At 45.3% G+C, this 22897-nt stretch overlaps 1 protein-coding gene across 1 annotated transcript in view; it reads left to right on the forward strand.

The window, feature by feature from the left end:
• Positions 1 to 405: 405 nt before the first annotated feature.
• Positions 406 to 22897, forward strand: part of cubn (cubilin (intrinsic factor-cobalamin receptor)) — a gene marked incomplete at its 5' end in the record, with an annotated part of 101698 nt that continues 79206 nt past the window's right edge. The window contains 16 exons of the mRNA XM_079489535.1: positions 406 to 530; positions 2086 to 2215; positions 3210 to 3305; positions 5566 to 5604; positions 5868 to 5969; positions 8992 to 9095; positions 10971 to 11094; positions 13645 to 13813; positions 15585 to 15716; positions 16497 to 16592; positions 17837 to 17961; positions 18442 to 18634; positions 20454 to 20572; positions 20772 to 21006; positions 21329 to 21510; positions 22409 to 22571. Coding sequence (XP_079345661.1) covers positions 406 to 530; positions 2086 to 2215; positions 3210 to 3305; positions 5566 to 5604; positions 5868 to 5969; positions 8992 to 9095; positions 10971 to 11094; positions 13645 to 13813; positions 15585 to 15716; positions 16497 to 16592; positions 17837 to 17961; positions 18442 to 18634; positions 20454 to 20572; positions 20772 to 21006; positions 21329 to 21510; positions 22409 to 22571 — 2134 coding nt within the window. The remainder of the gene's footprint in view (positions 531 to 2085; positions 2216 to 3209; positions 3306 to 5565; positions 5605 to 5867; positions 5970 to 8991; positions 9096 to 10970; positions 11095 to 13644; positions 13814 to 15584; positions 15717 to 16496; positions 16593 to 17836; positions 17962 to 18441; positions 18635 to 20453; positions 20573 to 20771; positions 21007 to 21328; positions 21511 to 22408; positions 22572 to 22897) is intronic.

Genomic DNA, 22897 nt, shown 5'->3' on the forward strand with positions numbered 1-22897 from the left:
ATCACATTCACTCTAATTTTCGTCTTTAGACATTCCTCACATTGCCCCCCCCCCCCCCCCCCCCAACACACACACACACACACGCACCCACACGCACGCACCCACGCACACTTTGGTTACTCATCTCCTCAAATCATGTGATGGATCCTGTTTAAATCGGCCAATAAAGCGATGTTAACGGCCATGGAATTGCATCCGTCCAACACAAACACGTCGACTTTGCTGTCTTTAAGGTGAGCTTTATGGTGGGTACGTACGTGTGCGGGGCAGGTCAGGGAAGGGGGGGTGGGGTGGGGAGTGCAAAGGTCCCTGATTTGGGGCATTAGTGGCGTCCGGTCAGGCCAGAGCTCCTCAGTACAGTGTCTGTGGTCGGTCCTGAGAGCATCTCTGTCAGTGACTCCCAGTATGGCCGGGACAACGCGGCTTTCCAGGCCGCTCTTCGCCGTCCTCCTCTTCCTCCTGGTTGGACTTCAGGGGGAGACGGGACAGAGGACTGGTCAGCGCAGCAAGAGGGACATCCACGATGACCAGTGAGTTGGATCACAAGTTCACAACCTGAACTTTGAACATTCAGTGGATTTTGTTTTCTCTGTGTGTTCTGAAGCCTTTTGAGCTGCAATGAAAACAGGCAGAATCCCTATCTGCTGGCAAATTCTGCTGCCCAAATCTGCTGGCGAATTCTTATGCCATTATGGGATTTGTGGACTCTTACCTCACACTCCACAGGCAAATCGGAGCACTTTTTTGAGCCAGAAAACCCCTGCAGACCACAGAAAATCTACTAAATGTTAAAAGTTCAGGTGTTTTGGGTGCAATTCACGGAAAGCTGAAAGCTGGTGGTTCTCAAACCTTTTTCATGTCTAGGATGCCCAAATTATGATGTATTTGGCAGTGGAACGGTTACCCCATCTGGAAAGGTCTTGTGCCAGCGACCCCCTTACAAGATTGCTGTTGTTAAAATGTTTCCAAAAAAAGATTCAAAAGAAATTTAGCGATTTTTGTTTTGTAGCAAATAACCGATATACAAGCTATTCTTAAATAGCCAATATACTGTATCCGGTTTAAAGCAGTAACACAATATTTGGATGCTATATTAACACATTTTGCTGGGGACCCCCTGACGGACTGTTGGGGCTACCCGGGCCACACTTTGCGAACCACTGACGCAGAGGACACTGATGGAGATAACACTATTGATTAGGATCTAAAGTGAAGGGGCTGTTATGTTACATGAATGGTACATATCTGCTTTGGAGGGGGGAAATAATCAAAAATTGGATACTTGTGTACTGTTCTGAAATCAACATTAAAGTGTCATGTGTTACTTTTAAGCCCAAAGGGCCAGGTCGGAATGTTATGATAATGTCTCAATACATGTTTGCTATTGCTTCCAAGTTTCATAATGTCCTGATTCCTGACATACTGTACTGTGCAGTGTGCAGACTAGAGACGCAAATCTTCCATCCTTGGGATGGGATGTGTTCATAGGAACAATGTAGTAGGAGTAGTTGCATTGTCTACTACCCTTGTCAATTCAAGGACTCTCAGTTTGATATAATTGACCATATCATTTGATATGTTTTTTTATGTCTGGGACATGAGTTACAGACACTGTAAGTCAGTGGTTCTCAAACATTTTCATGTCAAGGACACATCATGTACTGTATGTGGCCACGGACCCCCATTAGACCAGATCGGGGCCTTCATAGGACCCACTTTGAGAACCAGTGCCGCAAGGGACCATTTCTGTTCATGACTATCAATCATTGGGGACCCCTTGGAAATGCCCCCCAAGGACCCCTGGGGATGACGCTCTCATACAGGGCGATTTACAATAAGCAAGTTAATCACATAGATTGCAGAGAGACTGTGTAGTGACTCAAAAAACTAGGATCCCAGATAGATAAGCCATGGCATGAACCTAGCATCAGTCAAATAATATACTATTAAAATAATAATCTGTACAGAAACCATAGGATACCAGGTGAACAAGATATGAATATGTACATTGAAACTATAGGACACCCGGTATGAACCTAGCATGTTTGACCCCCCCCCCCAACCCCCCCACACACACTTTTACAGACCCACTATGGTATCAGACAACGGTAACCTGGTGTTCTCCACCGGAGCCAATAAGGAGATCCGCTTCCAGCCTGCAGCGACTGGGAGTGTCAAAGTGGGGGGAGAGGACCTCACACAGCTCATGAATCAGGTGAGATGCATCTCACACACACACACACACACATGTGCTGCATACAATACTTACTTAAGTTACTGTATACCAGGGGTTCCCAAACCTTTTTGGACCAGGTACCCCTTTTGGGGTAGACATTTTTCCAGGTACCCCCTCATCTGAAGCTGCCGCAGAAACCTTTCAAGTGTCCTGAGTCTTTTTGTTGTTTCTGCAGCATGCGTCCTACTGTTACTGTTTGGGGTCACGACAGGTTGACTGATGTTGTAGTTTTAGTAATCATGTCAGCTATTGGCCCAAAGCAACACAACAAATACGTTTATTGCGCAACTTGGCAGAAATGACCACGTAGATAAACATCATTTTAAATTTATTTTTTATGGGAATTATTTCGGCTACCCGCTGGCTATGCGTCGCGTACCCCTAGGGGTCCACGGACCCCACTTTGGGAACCGCTGCTGTATACACAAAACAAAGCAAACGTGTTAGTTATGGAACATTTTTGACATATTGCTCAATTAATTCTGAACATTGGTTCAATGATGTGTGTCTGGAAGGTTGTCAAGACCTTTCCCTGTGACAGCACAAGTGTAATTTATGTTATGATCTACAGGGTTGAGTGTGTATTGTAGTGCCCTCCTCACATGAGACATGAATGATTAACCGTTCCGGAGAGCAGACACAGCATTTTGGTCTCAGCCAAAGATCAACATGCAGTTGATCCACATGACAACATCTTTAATTAGTTTCATGAAGAAAAAAGAAAGACCCTTGGATTTAGCATATTATGCATGTCAAAATGGTCTCATAGTCTTTGGCTAGACTATAATGTTGAAAATATGTGTTGAACAGACACACATGCTGTGTTCTTCCACATTAGTGCACGAGCAGAATTGGTACAAATTGGACAACGGTGAACTACATTTTGTCAGGGTAGCGTTACTGTGGATGCATTACTGTGTATATCAACTAAGTGCAACTTATTATTTATGTTTTGTTGTTTGCGTGATTTCAGATCAAGTCCAACAAGGCTGACATCGATAACATAAAGACTCACGGAGGTGTCGTACCTCCTGAGGTCACCAACAAGCTGAACCAGCTGGACACCAGGGTAAGATACATGTTGAAATACACAACTCAACAAAACCAGCTGTACACCAGGGTAAGATACATGTTGAAATACACAACTCAACAAAACCAGCTGTACACCAGGGTAAGATACATGTTGAAATACACAACTCAACAAAACCAGCTGTACACCAGGGTAAGATACATGTTGAAATACACAACTCAACAAAACCAGCTGTACACCAGAGTAAGATACATGTTGAAATACACAACTCAACTAAACCAGCTGTACACCAGGGTAAGATACATGTTGAAATCACAACTCAACTAAACCAGCTGTACACCAGGGTAAGATACATGTTGAAATACACAACTAAACAAAACCAGCTGTACACCAGAGTAAGATACATGTTGAAATACACAACTCAACTAAACCAGCTGTACACCAGAGTAAGATACATGTTGAAATACACAACTCAACTAAACCAGCTGTACACCAGGGTAAGATACATGTTGAAATACACAACTAAACAAAACCAGCTGTACACCAGAGTAAGATACATGTTGAAATACACAACTCAACTAAACCAGCTGTACACCAGAGTAAGATACATGTTGAAATACACAACTCAACTAAACCAGCTGTACACCAGGGTAAGATACATGTTGAAATACACAACTAAACAAAACCAGCTGTACACCAGAGTAAGATACATGTTGAAATACACAACTCAACAAAACCAGCTGTACACCAGAGTAAGATACATGTTGAAATACACAACTAAACAAAACCAGCTGTACACCAGGGTAAGATACATGTTGAAATCACAACTCAACTAAACCAGCTGTACACCAGGGTAAGATACATGTTGAAATACACAACTAAACAAAACCAGCTGTACACCAGAGTAAGATACATGTTGAAATACACAACTCAACTAAACCAGCTGTACACCAGAGTAAGATACATGTTGAAATACACAACTCAACTAAACCAGCTGTACACCAGAGTAAGATACATGTTGAAATACACAACTCAACTAAACCAGCTGTACACCAGGGTAAGATACATGTTGAAATCACAACTCAACTAAACCAGCTGTACACCAGGGTAAGATACATGTTGAAATACACAACTAAACAAAACCAGCTGTACACCAGGGTAAGATACATGTTGAAATACACAACTAAACAAAACCAGCTGTACACCAGGGTAAGATACATGTTGAAATCACAACTCAACAAAACCAGCTGTACACCAGGGTAAGATACATGTTGAAATACACAACTAAACAAAACCAGCTGTACACCAGGGTAAGATACATGTTGAAATACACAACTAAACAAAACCAGCTGTACACCAGAGTAAGATACATGTTGAAATACACAACTAAACAAAACCAGCTGTACACCAGGGTAAGATACATGTTGAAATCACAACTCAACTAAACCAGCTGTACACCAGGGTAAGATACATGTTGGAATCACAACTAAACAAAACCAGCTGTACACCAGGGTAAGATACATGTTGGAATCACAACTAAACAAAACCAGCTGTACACCAGAGTAAGATATCAGTAAGCTGAAATATGAAACTAAATCAGCCTAAACCCAAACTAAACCCAGGGGCGTCACTGTCCATTTGGTTGCCCTACGCAATATGTTTGTGCTGATTTGGCATCCTCTTTAGGCAAGTTTGGTATATTTTGAACAAGATTTCAAGATTTATTTTAAATGAATGCAGGTACAATGGCTTGTATTTCCAGCACGTTAACATTCCCGGACGAGACACGCTGTAGTTTCTATTAGCTTGGAATCACCATTGATGATGTCATTGGTAGGTACGTTTCTGAACTGTGCATAGCCCGCCAATGAGATCCAGAGTGAGTTGATCTTGTAACGAGCATTGGTGAGGACCAATTATATGAGGATAAGGGTGAAAATGGTTGTTTTTTCATGAAAACAGGACGTATTGTCTTTTTCTCCCATGAAAGAGTTCTGTCTTGTGGACTCAAAACCTATCCTAGAGTTCTGTGTAAACCTTTAGTGGCTAATGGTTTACACAGAACTCTCTAGGATAGGTTTTGTAGTTGGTTAATTGTTGTTTTTTGGGCTAACATGGGTAACAGTATATGTGTCCTGTTCATGTGAATGTGGTCATCCTGCCTTGCCTTTTCTCCTCTGCTCTCTCTCTACCTCTCTCCTCGTGTACTACAAAATGATGAAGCTCGCATGGGAATATTGTGACGTGACAATTGATTCATGTTGCTCTGAAACTATACTTTCATCTCCTTGTTTTTCAGACGGCAACACTGGAAACAAAAGTGGCCACACTTGAAACGGTAAAAAGCAACTCAGTTTACCATCAGGTCTTGTTAAAATACAATTCTGTCACATAATTATTCATGAGGGTGGGGGGGGGGGGGGGGTTAATAATGATAATGTCAAGCACAGTATGCGTGGAATTGATATAGACTATTGGGTCTTGCATTCCTCTCCTCTCCTCTCCTCTCCTCTCCTCTCCTCTCCTCTCCTCTCCTCTCCTCTCCTCTCCTCTCCTCTCCTCTCCTCTCCTCTCCTCTCCTCTCCCTCTCGTGTCTTGCAGATAGTGCAGAAGCAGTCATGTAGCAGCAACCCCTGTCAGAATGGAGCGACCTGCATCAACCTGTTGAACGGCTACCACTGCATTTGTCCCAGCAACTGGGCTGTGAGTATCCCACCATGGGCCACCACCACAGAGCCAGCCAGGGCTGATACTTTTCTGGGCCACGAGAACATGTGTAACAATGAAGCACAGACATTGTATGTCCAAAACGGTTCCTTTTTTTGAGTGGTGCAACCACTCCAAGGAACAGCAATGTCCGTGTTAATGTTTGTGTGTGACTATGTTTGTGTGTGACTACGTTTATGTGTGACTCATGAGTACCAGTAGGGGCGCTGTTGTGCCAGAAACAGTGAGAGAGAGATAGTGCTGCACTGTTGCCTGCTAATGAGAGAGAGAGAGAGAGAGAGAGAGAGAGAGAGAGAGAGGGGGGGGGGGGGGGGAGGGGGAGGGAGGGGAGTTGCACCACTCAGTTCACACGGGTGTGATTTTTTAGTTATTATATACAAAAACAACAAACAAAAAAACATTTAAGGCTATCGAAAATAGCCGATCTCCAAGCTCTCAACGCGCCGCAATGCAACACGTTGAGAGCTTGTGCTACTTTTTTGTGACATTCTTGTATGGTAAGTAAGGTATCAAGAAAAGATGAAATATTGACATACAAGGTTTCTGCCCGACAGCAAACAATACGTAATATCTGGTAACAGCACGCAGAAAAGATCAATTCCAAACCTGGCTACTGACGAATACCAAACGAGTCCAGTCGTCCATTTACCAACTCGCCCCGGGCGTACAGCCGGCGGAACTGCTCAGCCTGGTTTTCCTAAAGTAAATTATGCGGTTAAACCTAACCTTATTCCTCGCCTTGACCTCAGTGTAACTATGCCTAACCCTGAACGTATTTCTAATAGGGCTGTGAATCTTTGGGTCTCCCACGATTCGATTCTTGGGGTCACGATTCCATTAAAAAAAAAAATCCAGATTCAAAACGATTTTCTATTCAAAATGATTCTCGATTCAATACATAGGATTTCATCACAATCTACTCCAGTCTTGAACTGAAGTGACTACAGTAACTTGAAAATGACTGAAGACATGATGTTTACTGTGATTAGGGTGAGCTTACATTTCATATCACAAACACCATGTAGTGAAAACTCCTGTAACTGTAACCAAAAAAAAAAAAAAAAACTACCTTCTAACCTTATTCTCGGTAAAACAAAATAAAGAATACAAGAACCCCTGCACCGAGCGGTCGGCATGACGTCGGTGGAAAAATGCGTGGGCGAGATGGATTATGGGCGACGGTACCTGATACCCTACTGACTGCGTTTCAGAGCATGTCTCTCTTTTGTGTCCGGGTAGCTCAGTCGGTAGAGCTCTCGCCTTTGGATCACATGGTCATAGGTTCGATCCCGCACACCGCCAACTCGGCGGTATGAGTAGAACGGATTGGGCGCGGCAAGTTGTGCGGGAGGTGCTGATGGTAGGTGTGGCGCTCCACCCCAGCAAACCATCTCCCAGTGGGCTATAGCGCATTGTAACGTGGACAGACTCCATCTCCCAGGGGTCTATAGCACATTGTAACAGGGACAGACTCCATCTCCCAGGGGTCTATAGTGCATTGTAACGGGGACAGACTCCATCTCTCCGGGGTCTATAGCACATTGTAACGGGGACAGACTCCATCTCCCAGGGGTCTATAGCGCATTGTGACGGGGACAGACTCCATCTCCCAGGGGTCTATAGCGCATTGTGACGGGGACAGACTCAATCTCCCAGGGGTCTATAACACATTGTAACGGGGACAGACTCCATCTCCCATGGGTCTATAGCGCATTGTAACGGAGACAGACTCCATCTCCCAGGGGTCTATAGCGCATTGTAACGGGGACAGACTCCATCTCCCAGGGGTCTATAGTGCATTGTAACAGGGACAGACTCCATCTCCCAGGGGTCTATAGCACATTGTAACGGGGACAGACTCCATCTCCCAGGGGTCTATAGTGCATTGTAACAGGGACAGACTCCATCTCCCAGGGGTCTATAGTGCATTGTAACGGGGACAGACTCCATCTCTCCGGGGTCTATAGCACATTGTAACGGGGACAGACTCCATCTCCCAGGGGTCTATAGCACATTGTAACGGGGACAGACTCCATCTCCCAGGGGTCTATAGCACATTGTAACGGGGACAGACTCCATCTCCCAGGGGTCTATAGCACATTGTAACGGGGACAGACTTCATCTCCCAGGGGTCTATAGCACATTGTAACGGGGACAGACTCCATCTCCCAGGGGTCTATAGCACATTGTAATGGGGACAGACTCCATCTCCCAGGGGTCTATAGCACATTGTAACGGGGACAGACTTCATCTCCCATGGGTCTATAGCACATTGTAACGGGGACAGACTCCATCTCCCAGGGGTCTATAGCACATTGTAACGGGGACAGACTCCATCTCCCAGGGGTCTATAGCACATTGTAACGGGGACAGACTTCATCTCCCAGGGGTCTATAGCACATTGTAACGGGGACAGACTCCATCTCCCAGGGGTCTATAGCACATTGTAACGGGGACAGACTCCATCTCCCAGGGGTCTATAGCGCATTGTAACGGGGACAGACTCCATCTCCCAGGGGTCTATAGCACATTGTAACGGGGACAGACTCCATCTCCCAGGGGTCTATAGCGCATTGTGACGGGGACAGACTCCATCTCCCAGGGGTCTATAGCGCATTGTAACAGGGACAGACTCCATCTCCCAGGGGTCTATAGCACATTGTAACGGGGACAGACTCCATCTCCCAGGGGTCTATAGCACATTGTAACGGGGACAGACTCCATCTCCCAGGGGTCTATAGCACATTGTAACGGGGACAGACTCCATCTCCCAGGGGTCTATAGCGCATTGTAACGGGGACAGACTCCATCTCCCAGGGGTCTATAGCACATTGTAACGGGGACAGACTTCCGCGGCTGATGCCGACAATAAGCCACTCCCGACCTACTTCTTCTCACACACATTACTATAACTACTACTTCACATTCCTGCGTGTGTGTGTGTGTGTGTGCGTGTGCGTGTGCGTGTGCGTGTGCGTGTGCGTGTGCTTGTCCACAGGGTTCAACCTGTGCCACAGATGTCAATGAGTGTCAGACGTTTGCCGGCTCGTCTCAGGGCTGTCAGAACGGAGCCACATGTGTCAACACCCCCGGCTCCTTCACGTAAGTGCAAAGACACCCTCCCATCTTGGCCTGGGGGCCGATTCTATACAAATGCCTTCTAAATCAGTAGAATCAGTTCTGTGATCTTGGTGAAATTGAAAATGAGATCCACTTTCTTTTTTCTATTGCTCTAAATATGACTACTTAAGATACGTATTTGTTATGTTATGTTGTTTGGTATGTCTTCTATCTGTGGGGATTTCCTTGAGTTAGGTGATTATGAAAACATGGAGATATGTTTTGTTAAAGTAGTTTTTGTTGTGGCTGAGTTCATAATGTCAAGCTTGGGAGAGAAGACAGAACACTCAATTGTATGCATTATGAGTATAATGTAAACATGCTGTAAATGCAAATGTGAAATGGTGTCTTATAAACCTATGAGGGTCGGGCATTTTGTGTGCAGGACACCACACAATGCTTCTTGTCAAACATCCGGTTGAACGCTGGCGCGACTATAGCTGCCGCTGCTCTCCGGTTGTTTTTAACGCTTTAATGATTTTCTGCATAGCTTGCAGCAGCTCAGTGGCCTTGTGGTTAGAGTGTCCGCCCTGAGACTGGGAGGTTGGGGTTCAATCCCCGGCCGGGTCATACCAAAGACTCTAAAAATGGGACCCAGTGCCTCCCTGCTTGACACTCAGCATCAAGGGTTGGATTGGGGGTAAGTCCCTGCGACATACTAGCGTCATGTCCAGGGGGTGTACTTGTACATCAAGCTGCCTCACGCTACAGAAACAGGAGATAGGCTCCTGCCCTCCTGGCCTCATGGCTCGGCAAGGCTACTTACTTTGCAGCAGATCACATATCTGTGGCGAACGGGATACTGGTGGTCTCTACTCTGGGCTTACTGTCAAAACGATCTGTTTGTCAGGATGGCGTTCTAGACTGTTCAAGCTTACCGTGTTGGCGTTCTACTCACCTGAGTTACCTGGCCACTGCTACTGCTGTTCGGTGAACGTACATCTGCCCGTGCATCATGTGGATCTACAAACTCGCTGTGAGCTCTGTGCTCCAGTGGACTCTCCTGCTCCTTGCTCACTCCCCACAGTGCCGCAATCCTGGTTCATGCTCTCGTCACCTCCCGCTTGGACTACTGTAATTCCCTTCTTTTTGGTCTCCCCCACAAACTTCTCCATAAACTCCAACTGGTCCAGAACGCTGCAGCACGTATCATCACCAGAACCCCTGTCATCAGTCACATCACCCCTGTTTTACACCAACTCCACTGGCTTCCCATCAAATTCCGCATTGACTATATATATATAGACCCTCTCCATACTTTCAAGGCCATCCATAACCTCACCCCCCCTTATCTGTCTGACCTTGTTCACGTCGACATTCCCACCCGGTCTCTCAGGTCTGCCTCCTCCATCAAACTGAAAGTCCTCCCTGCCCGTCTGTCCACCATGGGGTCAAGAGCTTTCAGCCGCTCTGCCCCTCACCTCTGGAACTCCCTCCCCCCTGACATAAGAAACATGGACTCAATCACCTCATTTCAAACCCACCTCAAAACCCACCTGTTTAGGCAGGCCTATGATTGATCTGTGTTTTCTGCTGCAAGCTATACTTTATTGTCTGCTTTTGCTTTTAACTGTGTTTTGTGTCAACTGTTTTTAACTTGTTGTACGGTGACCTTGAGTGCCCTGAAAGGCGCCTTATAAATAAAATGTGTTATTATTATTAATTTATTTATTTATTAATTGATTGATTGATTAATTAATTCATTAATTCATTAATTCATTAATTCATTAATTCATTAATTCATTAATTCATAATCAATCAATCAAAAGTAGTCAAAATGAACAGATTCTTTCAAAAATGTTCAACAATAGCAGATAACAGCCTCTCTCTCTCTCTCTCTCTCTCTCTCTCTCTCAGTTGTACATGTTCTCCAGAGTGGTCGGGCTCTCTGTGTACAGTCCGTTATGATGACTGTAGGACTGGAGCGGACCTGTGTGTTCATGGCACGTGTATCGATGCAGACAGAGTGGTGGTGGGACAGGTATGACGCCTCACATGATCCTAGTAGTATATCGTCGATGTGTTAAAGTTTTCCGTCGCCACGACTGATTTCAGTCATTTGGATTCCATAGAAGCCAGCAGGCGTGACTTCTGTGAAAGCATGCTGCGCACCGAAAATAGCAGATCTACAAGCTCACAACACGCCACGGTGCGACGTGTTGTGAGCTTGTAGATCTGCTGTTTTCGGTCATTAGTTATTTTAAGATGGAGTATTTGCAGTGATCAAACTAGCAATAGAATACAAGTTTAGAAGCATCTTCCAGAAACGTGAATTTTCTCAGAAATGTCATGATTTCTTCAGTCGGTCGTCCTAAAACATCATCATTACATTTTCAGTGCTGAGATTTTGTTTTGCTTTATTCCATGTATCCTGCACAAAACATCCATTCAACACATCATTCAACCTTAACTTTATAATAGAAATCCTTCCTTTTTTAAGACTGATGTAACTATATTTTCGATAAAGTTATGGCAGAAAAAACATTTGTTTGTTTGTTTGTTTAGTTCCTTATAGTGACCTTTGACTTTGATCTTGTAATATTGTGCATCCGTAAAGTTGCCTTTTTTTTTTTTTTTTTCCACGATTTTGTAACCCATTTTTCACCCCTGTGTCAATTATCTAATGTGATCCTGGGCTCTACACACCCTCCGCCAACCTAGTCCCCATATATGGGGGACATGGGGAGAGCAACGGACTTGAACTCATGCTTCCTTCATGCCTGAGTGTCCAAGTTGCTCCTTTACACCTGACGTCCTGGTTGGACGTAGCGCGTGGAAGGAACACGTTATTCCAACCAGTTCCTTTCCCCTCCATCAGGCGCCCCGGCTGGCCAGGGGGAGGCAGTTTAGAGACCAGGATTACTGCATGTTTTTTGTGAGGGTATACCTACCCTAGGGGACACGGGGAGAACATGCAAACTCCACACAGAAAGGCCCTTTCGCCAACCCCACCTTCGGGTATGGGCACTGATGACGCGGCGGAGGAAACACGCCGCCAGAACCCACAGCGTCCCGAGCGGGAATCGAACTCAGGACCTTCTAGCTGTGAGGCGACAGCACTACCAACTGTGCCACCGTGCCCCCGGTAAAGTTGCCTTTTGGGCAACTGTACGGATGCACAGACTAACCAGCCCCTTGAGGCCACCTTATTTCATGTCACTCGGACACTATAGAGCGTCGCAGCCCCGCCCCCTACCAGGGCCCAGGAAATGATTCTCCGTTCATTTTCCTCATAGACATTTCAGAAAGTATTTATTTTAAGACGTTTACACCGCGGACAAAGCCAACTCTTGTCGTGACAAATCATGACAACAAACAAAATGTTTCGGGCCAAACAGAATTAGAAAGTAGAAAAAAACACTTTTTTGTAATTTGTTTGGTCCAAAATATTGTGTGTTGTCATGATTTGTCACGACTCGAGTTGGCTTCGTACGACGCTTAAAAGGTCTTTAAATAAATACTTTTTGAAATGTCTATGGGAAAAATGCATTGTGATTCATTTCCTGGGCCTGGCGTCGTCATGAAAGGGGGCTCTATAGTCAGGTGAAACGTGGGGATCAAGTGACCATTCTCACTTGCACAGTTTTGACTTATACACTGTAGGTTCCTAAGTTTGACACACACATTTATCACAGAAGGGAAATGTTGTTTTGCCATGCTTATCGTAGCAACCGAAATTGACATTGCCGCTGTTTCAAAGGACATTTCTCTGCAGCCACATGGTCCTTGCAGCTGAGAGCACTGACCTTAATAATTTTAGATGGTGATATGGTTTTATGTGCCTCAGAATGATCGATGTGTCATGAATTCATGAAGCCACACTTGTGAAGCTGGTGAAGCCCATGGCCATTTTAACCACATATCATATTCTATTCCGGTTTGCAATTTCAGTGAAAGTAGCAGACCTGTGAAAACTGTGCTTGATTAAGGAACAGTGCAACAGACCGGGAGATATCCCACTTCTAATATATTAGATGTGCCAAGACCAATGACATCATTTCATACATCAAAAAAGCTCTATTAACATCATTACAGAAAGAGATTTCATTTAAAGATGGCTGGAGAGTGAGCAATCCACTCCCCTTGGTTGTTATTCAGAAAGAGAATATGGAATGCAGAAAGCTGGAAAGCTGAGAGGAAACTAGACAAGTGCGCTCCTCAAAAGCAAATCTGTTCATGGCAGAAATGGTTGTGAATGATCCAAGGAATCAAACTAGCTTTTCACAGACAGACGGACTCACATGAGCGAGTAATCCTCCGCCTTCGGCCGCTCCGACCTCCATGGCGGCCGTCAGGGATAAAACGAAGAGATATTTTAGACTAGAGGGAGACAGTGTAGGAGAGACAGACTGTAGGACAGTGTTGGAGATACAGACAGTAAGAAAGCTGAGAGAGCGACGGGTATAGGAGAAATAGAGAATAGGAAAGCCGAGAGTGAGTCTAGTGAGTCGGCTTTTGCAGACTGTGCTTGTCTTTCCATAATGTGATGAATGAGACGTTGCACGTTCTCTCTCTCTCTCTAAAACTCCAGCCCAAGTTCACGTGCATGTGTGAGGACGGCTGGGAGGCCACTGGCAGCAACCCAGCCTGTCTGGCAGACGTCAACGAGTGTAACCTGCCCAACAAGCCCTGTCCCACCAACCCTCTGGTGCCCTGCTACAACACCCAGCCAGGGTTCTACTGTGGCTCCTGCCCCGCAGGTATGATAAAGACCACCCTGCACATCCATAATACTCACGCACGGCACGTATCTGGGTTATTGTAGTTTTTCTCTTTTTAAAAGCAGGGTTTCTAGATTTGTTTTTTATTTTGTGAAGAAGCTTAGGGCTCTATTTTCGTCCATGCTAAACCCCTTATCCCTAAACTACTTTGCCTTTTTTTCTTCTTTTTTTTTTTTACTATTTTGAAAAATACTAAAAGACTACATCGACATGTTGTGAGCTTGTAGATTGTCTATTTTAACTATTCAAAAATGTTTTTAAAAATAGTAATAAATAAATAAAAAAGGCAAAGTAGTTTAGGGATAAGGGGTTTAGCATGGATGAGAATAGAGCTCCATTTTCGTCACTGCTAAACCCCTTATCCCTAAACTACTTTGCCTTTTTTAATCGTTTACCCGCCAGGAACATAGGAATATTAACACGTAGAATCTTGTAGCCTGCCACAAACGGAAAAGCCGTTTTAACAGCGATGTATTCATTAATGCATGTTTTAATACGATCGTATCGAAATCTACCGTCCGTTAGCTTTGTTATGCTTCTGACACAATGGGCGCGGCCATTTTGAAAATGCGCGCGCATCCACTAACATTGCCGGCTCTGTTTTCAGACGGCTTTATCTCACAGAAGCGACATTGCAGAGGACGCTTTGTCCCAGACAAGCGTTTTCAACGGCCTGTAGCAGGCGCTGTGATACTCGCGGTCCACTTTTTCCACCACCGACCGAGAGAACGAGCACCAGCTTCGTCAACACACACGGAATGGTTTCATAGTAAAATGCGATACGGATATTTGGCTCTTCAAAGTAAGTGTCACGCGTGATTAAACCATGGCAATACGCAATCGAGGGATTAATTAATGGCGGCAGGCTAAGAGTTAACTATTTTGCAAAACATTTTTGAATAGTTAAAATGGCCAGTCTACAAGCTCACAACGTGTCAATGTAGATTGGCTAGTTGAACTATTAAAAAATGTTTTTCAAAATAGTAAAAAAGGCAAAGAAGTTTAGGGATAAGGGCTTTAGCGGTGACGAAAATGGAGCCCCTAGTGTTAGCTTTAGTTTTTAGTCTCGCATCACAAATGTGACTGAACAGGGACCCAACGAATCTTGGTCAATGAAGTTAAAGACGTTGGCTGCCATGTCACTTCTTGTGTCCAAAGAGGCCGCAGATACCCGACATTTCATACAGTTAGTAGCGCTTTAATGGTTCATTGTGTTGTTGTTACTAATGGTCCGTCCCTCCATTCTTTTTTTTTTCTTTTTTTTATTTGCAGGTAAAAATATAAGTGCAGTCACAGCGTAAGGGTTCATAATACATCATTAATATGAATGTCCATCATTGTTATCATCGGTGTCGTCCTGTTGATTTCTATATTCAGTCCATTTCTTCCATTTTGCAGTGAATAACTCCTCTTGCAGTCTCAATGCATGAGTTAGTTTCTCCATTACAAAGATCTCCTCCACAATGCTCAGCCACTGCTCACTAGCTGCCGATAATACTTTGACCAGGTAGTCCCACAATAGAGGGTATGCGCGCAGGAATGCCTACTGAGTGGCTAAAAACTACTTTCTGGCCTTGACAGCCCATACATCCAAATAGAGAAGTCATGTCTGATTGCATTAAACAACATTAAACAATGTTAAACTCGCTTTGCATGTTGCTTTGCCACTCGATTTGCCACTCGATGTGCCATTCACTTTAAGCATGCGCATACCCTCTTATAATGTCCGTCTCCTCTTCCCCTCGTGCAGGCTGGCAAGGCAACGGCTACAGCTGTCAGGACATGGACGAATGTTCCAGCGGTAACGGCGGCTGCTCCACCACTCCCATGGTGCAGTGCCTGAACACCATGGGCTCCTTCCACTGCGGGCAGTGCCCTCCGGGTAATGTCTCCTGCACAGGAAACCTATACCGGGGAGCCGGGCCACTGTGGCATACTGTACTAGGGCATTAAGCAACTAGTCGACTAGTAAATCCACTAGTCGACCTTGCTGGTACTAGTTGACTAGTTGATAAGGGAAAACAAAGTTTATTTATTTTTTATTATTTTTCCCCCCGATTTTTCAAGATCAGGAAGATTATAGTTATAGTTACCAATGTACACAATTTATTTCCCCCCCAAAACAATTAACATAATAGGTGGTTAAACAACTAGTCGAGTAAACTAGGCAACTAGTCAACTAGTAAAAATGACTAGAAGTGAATGCCCTATGGCATACCATTGTCCTAATAAATAAACCAGTGGCTCTCAAAACACTTTCATGTCAGGGACCCCCCCCCCCCCCCCCCCCAATTTAATATGTATTTGGGGAGTTCGTTTGAGCAGATTTTGTGCCAGGGACCGCCATAAAGGGCCGTTCACACCAAGCACTATAACACGTCTATATGGATGGTTATAGTTGTAGTGGTGTGGACTGTGCCATCCACATATCCATGTTCTGTATAGGCCCGCACATTTGTGTCACACTAGAGACATTTTACATTTAGCATTTTCTTCAAAACACACTAGGCAGGCAATCTAGGCATTCTAAAATTAGTATTCATTATCTCTGGTGTTCTGTCTGTCTGTCTGTCTGTCTGTCTTGTCTGTCTGTCTGTGTCTCACTCACTCACTCACTCACTCACTCACTCACTCAGTCTTTGTCAATATGTTTTGTCTCCAGGCTATGAAGGTGATGGCAGAGTGTGCACGCAAGCCAACATCTGTGCCACCAACAATGGAGGCTGCTACCCACTGGCTACCTGCGCGGCTAACCCAGGTACACGCACGCACGCACGCACACAAGCTGGGATACATACAGTAGATACGGTACTTGCTAATGTAGGACTGGGTGTATTTAAGACAATGATGTTGTTGAATCTATTGTATTTGCTTGACGACACTATGCATTAGTTTATTACTCAGTGTATTTTCGAGAATAAATACATCTTGAATGGATGAATACATTTATTCTGTCCAGCTAATATCCATGGCGGTACTGCTGCTATTATATCCTACCGATACAATCCTAAAATACTGCTGGTATTCCAACTAACTCACCGATACTTCTGGTATTCTATCCTACCGACACTATTCTACCAATCTTCTTTTCCTTTCGGCTTTTCCCTTCAGCGGTCGCCACAGCGAATCATCTGCCTCCATCTCACCTTGTCCTCTGCATCCTCTTCTCTCACACCAACTAACTTCATGTCCTCTTTCACTACATCCATAGATCCTCTCTTTGGTCTTCCTCTAGGCCTCCTGCCTGGCAGTTCCAACCTCAACATCCTTCAACTGATTTATTTATTCACTAACCCTCCTCTGTACGTGTCCAAACCATCTCAGTCTGTATGGCCTCGCTGGCTTTATCTCCAAAACATCTGTCCCTCTGATGTACTCGTTCCAGATCCTATATCCATCCTTGTCACTCCCAGAGAGAACCTCAACATTTTAGTCTCTGCTACCTCCAGCTCTGCTTCCTGTCTTTTCCTCATTGCGACTCTCTCTAAACTCTCTAAACCAGGGGTTCTCAACCCGTGGGTCGCAACCCCTCGGGGGGGGGGGGGGGGGGGGGGGATGGGGTGGGTCGCCAAATTATTTTGGGGGGTCCCCAAATGATATTAACTGAATGGCTGGAAAATGGAAATGAAGAGTTTACATAGTACGTGGTGCATGCATAAACTTTCCTTAATGATTATATCTGTTTTCAGTATTAATTTATGATAGATTTTCTCTATTATTAAGGTTATTTTTGCAGTCAGTTTGTATTGGGGTGGGGAGGGTGGGCAGGGCGGGGGTCGCGAGACATGGCCAAAGCATTTCCAGGGGTCCCCAGCCAAAAACGTTGAGAACCCCTGCTCTAAACCATAGAACCGACACTATTCTACCATTCTACCAATAATGCTGGTATTCTATCCTATGTGGTTCCCAGTGGGTTTCATTCATTTGACCTGAGCCAGTGGTTTATATTCTCTGTGTGTTTCCTGAACCGATGGTTTTCATTCTCATTCCTTGTGCTTCCAGGCTCCACCCTCCCAGTGTGCACCTGTCCAGCAGGCTACATAGGAAATGGATACGGTCCCGGTGGCTGCACCCAGACCAGCGACATCTGCCAGACCAACAACCCTTGTGTTAACGGACAATGTGTGGTGAGGACCTCCTCCAGTCTCACATTACTGGATTGTAGTCTCGCGTTGGCAGACCGTTGCCTCTCGCAATTGCCGAATGCTTCCGTCATACAGTCTGGAGCAATGGAAGCTCTATCATGAGTAAAATATAAAGCGGAAGTGGAGCCTCGATCCTCCCCACTTCCGTTTCGTCTTTACAGTCGCGCAAATGTATCCCAATATAAATATATAGCTTGCTGCTTAGCAGAAAAAATAAATGAAATAAAAATGTAAAGATATTTTAAAATATATTTTTGTGAACGGAAATGTCAGCATCCATACTCGGATTTCGGGAGGTGTAGTTCCAGACTATATACAGTAGTATTCGAAGATTGTGGAATAGTTGTCTGACTAAGCGAGACTACACTTCATGTGACGGGAAGGAATGATGAAAAATTTAACATAATATAAAACAAAATAATACATACTGTATCATCTCCTCATTGCATCCCATTCCCGCAGGCCACCACCGCATCCCCCGGCTACATGTGTAACTGTAACCCGGGCTGGCAGGGCACCAACTGTGACCAGAACGTGAACGAGTGTGCCAGCAACCCCTGTCAGAATGGAGGAACCTGCGCCGACGGCCTCAACGGCTTCACCTGCACCTGCACCGCGCTGTGGACCGGACCTCTCTGCCAGACCGCACAGCAAGGTAGGACGATATGTAATGGGGACAGGCTGCATAGCTGTGGGCAAGAGGGACAGAGACATGGGGCCCTGTCTACCCCTCATCCCTAAACTTATTAGCCATATTTTACTAGCCTCCAGCCTGCTTCGCTGCGTTCAGTGAATTGTTTTGTCACTCTGCTACTCAGTCTGGAAAGTCTCCTATCTCCAAGGTAGGTGGGCCATGTAAACGGGTGGCTGTGGCTCAGGAGGTAGACCATGTCGTCCAATGATCCCTGGGTCGGCGGTTTGAATCCCGGCTCCTCCTGTCCACATGTCGAAGTGTCCTTGGGCAAGACACTGAACCCTACATTGCCTCCAATGAGTCGGTCGGTGTGAGCTCGCCACCATTGGTGTGCGAATGTGGGAAGTGAGGACGCTGGCGTCGACTGTTCGCCGCTTCACCTCCCAATGTATGAATTGTAAAGCGCTTTGAGCACTTGGAAAAGCGCTATAAAAATGCAATTCATTATTATTATTATTATTATTATTAAATGGGAGAAATCGACCCGTGGCTTCTGATTGGTCTGTGGTGCGGGTTGGGAAAAAGACCCACAGGTTTGACGTCGTCTCTATCAATGCGCACTGCGCAGCCACTGCTGTTGCCATGCAACGTATGTATCATTCAACTAAACTCACCCCACACAGCCGTCAGTGTTTTTTGTACTACTGAATCTGACAGTGGATTGACTACTGAATCAAGCAGTGGCGTGCACAGATAGACACTAGGGGGTGCTAGAGCACCCCCTGCCCTTTTGGCAATGTGCCATTTTGAAAAAAAGGGCACATTGCCAGTGTACACTGTACAGTATGTGGACCATGGACCATCTATAAATCTCACACTATTAAGGCAACCGGCCGGTTCCATGCGCTGCACAAGGTGCCCTTTTTTCACTTGAGCACCTGCCCCTCTAAATGTCTGTGCACGCCACTGGAATCAAGTGAGTGTTTACTTTTTACCGTAGGTTTTACTCTCGAGTCTCACAGTGAGAAACATGGACAGAGTGGCACTGGCTGGTGACGTATCAGCAACAATAACGTGGCTACGCAACGGGTGACGTTATGAATTACGAGTCAACAGCGGATGGTGACAAATCATGACAATAAACACATTTTTGGGGCGAACAGATAATTAGAGAGAAAAAAAAGGTTGTACCCTGCCCTTTTTTTTCTTCTATCTAATTATTTGTTCGGCCCCCACATTTGTGTCATGATTTGTCATGATCCGAGTTGGCTTTATCCGAGGCTTTAAAGGTCTTTAACCTAGGCCTGACCTCAAAAATCTTCTAAATCCTATGAAATAAATATTTTCACGATTTTTCAAAAATAGCAGACCTACAAGCTCGTAGCGCGCCACTCGGTGGCACGCTATGAGCTTGTAGATCTGCTATTTTTCAATAGCTAAATTATAACATAATGTTTAAAACACCAAAATGAGTTCCCGCCCAAAATGGGTTAACTCTATCTCTACCGCTAGCTGTTAGCATAAACCCCAGTTCCAGGTGCCAGCATACGCGTTTACTTTAAAAGACGGTGTCCTATATCCAACATCGCAACGGTCATTTTGAAGAACTTATAGGCATCAAAACGGGACTCCATAAACCGATGGATGATCTTTCTTTTATACAGTAGGCTGTGGAGGGAGTTTTTCTGTCCTCAACTAAGGTTTGAGTACCGCATATTGTATCATCATTGTGTGAATATTGTGTTATAACTGTGTTTGTGTGCGCTCGTGCGTGTGTTCGTGCGTGTGTGTGTGCGTGCGTGCGTGTGTGCGTGCGTGCGTGCGTGCGTGCGTGTTTCAGAGTGTGGCGGCTACCTGACAGGTCCTGCCGGTACCTTCAGCTATCCCAACACCCCCGGTCATGATGATTATGACCACCAGGTCAGCTGTGCTTGGGTGATCCGCGTGGAGGCTAACAGGGTAAGTGTGTGTGTGTGTGTGTGTGTGTGTGTGTGTGTGTGCGTGTGTGTGTGTGTGTGTGTGTGTGTGTGTGTGTGGTGAGTGAGTGTAGTGAGTGAGTGACATACATTTTAGAGAAATAAGACTTAGGAAATCGTAATAATACAAAACAATGTATCCTCATCACCACCATCATCATCTGTCCTCTCCTCACATGCAGATAGTGCGCATCACCTTTCCGTTCTTCCACTTGGAGAGCAGCACCAACTGCGCCTTCGACTTCCTGCAGATCCACGATGGCGACAGTGCGTCCGCCTACCAGCTGGGCAAGTACTGTGGCACCAACAACCCCCAGGAGCTCTTCAGCTCCCACAATTCATTGTACTTCTGGTTCCGGTCGGACAGCTCCATCAGCGCCGGCGGCTTCACCGTCAGTTGGACGTCTCAACTCCCTGGTAGGTCTACAGTGTGTGTGTGTGTGTGTGTGTGTGTGTGTGCGCTTGTGCGCGTGTGCGTGTGCGTGTGCGCGTGCGCGTGCGCGTGCCTGCGCGGCACTGCGTGCCTGCGTGAGTGTGTCGGACAGTTTGAAAACTGATATGGTACCATTGAAAGATTTTGTAGAATTTTGAAAGATTTTGAAAAAGTTTCTATCAAACCTTTGCACTGTGAGCTCATGTAAAATCTAAATTATCTTGTATTTTATTTTTGAAAATGTTAAATATTAAAAAAAAAAAAATGCTATAACTAACACATGACCTCCATGACTGCATCGTCCAGTGTGTGGAGGCGAGCTGACGGAGACGTACGGGAACATCAACTCCCCCGGTTACCCCGGCAACTACCCGCCCAGCCGGGATTGCTATTGGACGGTGAACACGCCCCCCGGTCTCCTCATCACCTTCGCCTTCGGCACGCTGAGTCTGGAGACCCACCCCGACTGCACCTTCGACTTCCTGGAGGTCAGCCAATCACAAGCGTGGATGCACATCCCATGCACATCCCACCAGTGTTGTTTTTGGCAGCAGATTTTGATTTTAGTTTTTTGTCATAGTCTTTTGAATAGTTTTAATTTAGTTTTAGTCACATTTTAGTCACCTGGAATGTTTTAGTGTTAGTCTAGTTTTAGTCGACTAAATCTACAGTTTATTGAATCAACTAAAATGTATTTTGGTGGGCCTTGATGCCGTCGTAATGACTGATTTCACAATTGCTGAAAATAGCTGATCTACAAGCTCACAACGCGACTAAGTATTGGACAGTATTAAGATGTTGATATTGATTTTGTATTCATCTTTAGGGCCCCAAATCATACCCTAGAACACCTGTGAAGGAAGTAGTCTAGTAGCCAGCCCATAGAGCCCCATTGTGAACCCGGACATGTTGAGTACACCAAGGTTTTATGTTATAAATGTTTAGTATGGGTCCCCAGCATGTGGAAACTGCCGGATGCTAACTTGCATATGTTGAGCAATTTTCATAATTGGCATAATATGTGACCATACCATTAACAACCTATAGAAGGCAAAATATTCAAAATTTCATCATGCTTTATCTAGCATGTGACATGTCAAACTAGGGGGTTTTCATGATTCTGAATCCATTCCAAGCATTAGTTTTGCAAAAAAACACTCATTGGGCTTAAAACCCAATGTGCTGACATCATCAATTTGTGATGACGGCCGTTTTTAGCCCAATGAGTGTTTTTTTGCAAAACTAATGCTTGGAATGGATTCAGCATCATGAAAACCCCCTAGTTTGACACGTTGGCTATACCCTAAAGAGTTATTCTGTGTGCATATAGCCCGTTGGCTATACCCTAAATTGAAGAAGCCTGAAGTGCCTGTCATGTACTTGTAGATCCGTGACGGACTCCTCCCTGAAGACCCCGTTCTGGGGAAGTACTGCAGCACGGCGTCCCCTGCCCCTCTGCGGACCACCGGCCCTGCCGCCTGGATACACTTCCACTCTGACTTCAGCGTCAGCGACCGAGGATTCCACATCACCTACACCACCTCTCCATGTAAGACATAGCAGATTCCACATCACCTACACCACCTCTCCATGTAAGACATAGCAGATTCCACATCACCTACACCACCTCTCCATGTAAGACATAGCAGATTCCACATCACCTACACCACCTCTCCATGTAAGACATAGCAGATTCCACATCACCACACCACCTCTCCATGTAAGACATAGCAGATTCCACATCACCTACACCACCTCTCCATGTAAGACATAGCAGATTCCACATCACCACACCACCTCTCCATGTAAGACATAGCAGATTCCACATCGCCTACACCACCTCTCCATGTAAGACATAGCAGATTCCACCTCACC

This window comes from Electrona antarctica (assembly GCF_951216825.1).
Source record: "Electrona antarctica genome assembly, chromosome: 20".
In the NCBI taxonomy this organism is placed as follows: domain Eukaryota; kingdom Metazoa; phylum Chordata; class Actinopteri; order Myctophiformes; family Myctophidae; genus Electrona; species Electrona antarctica.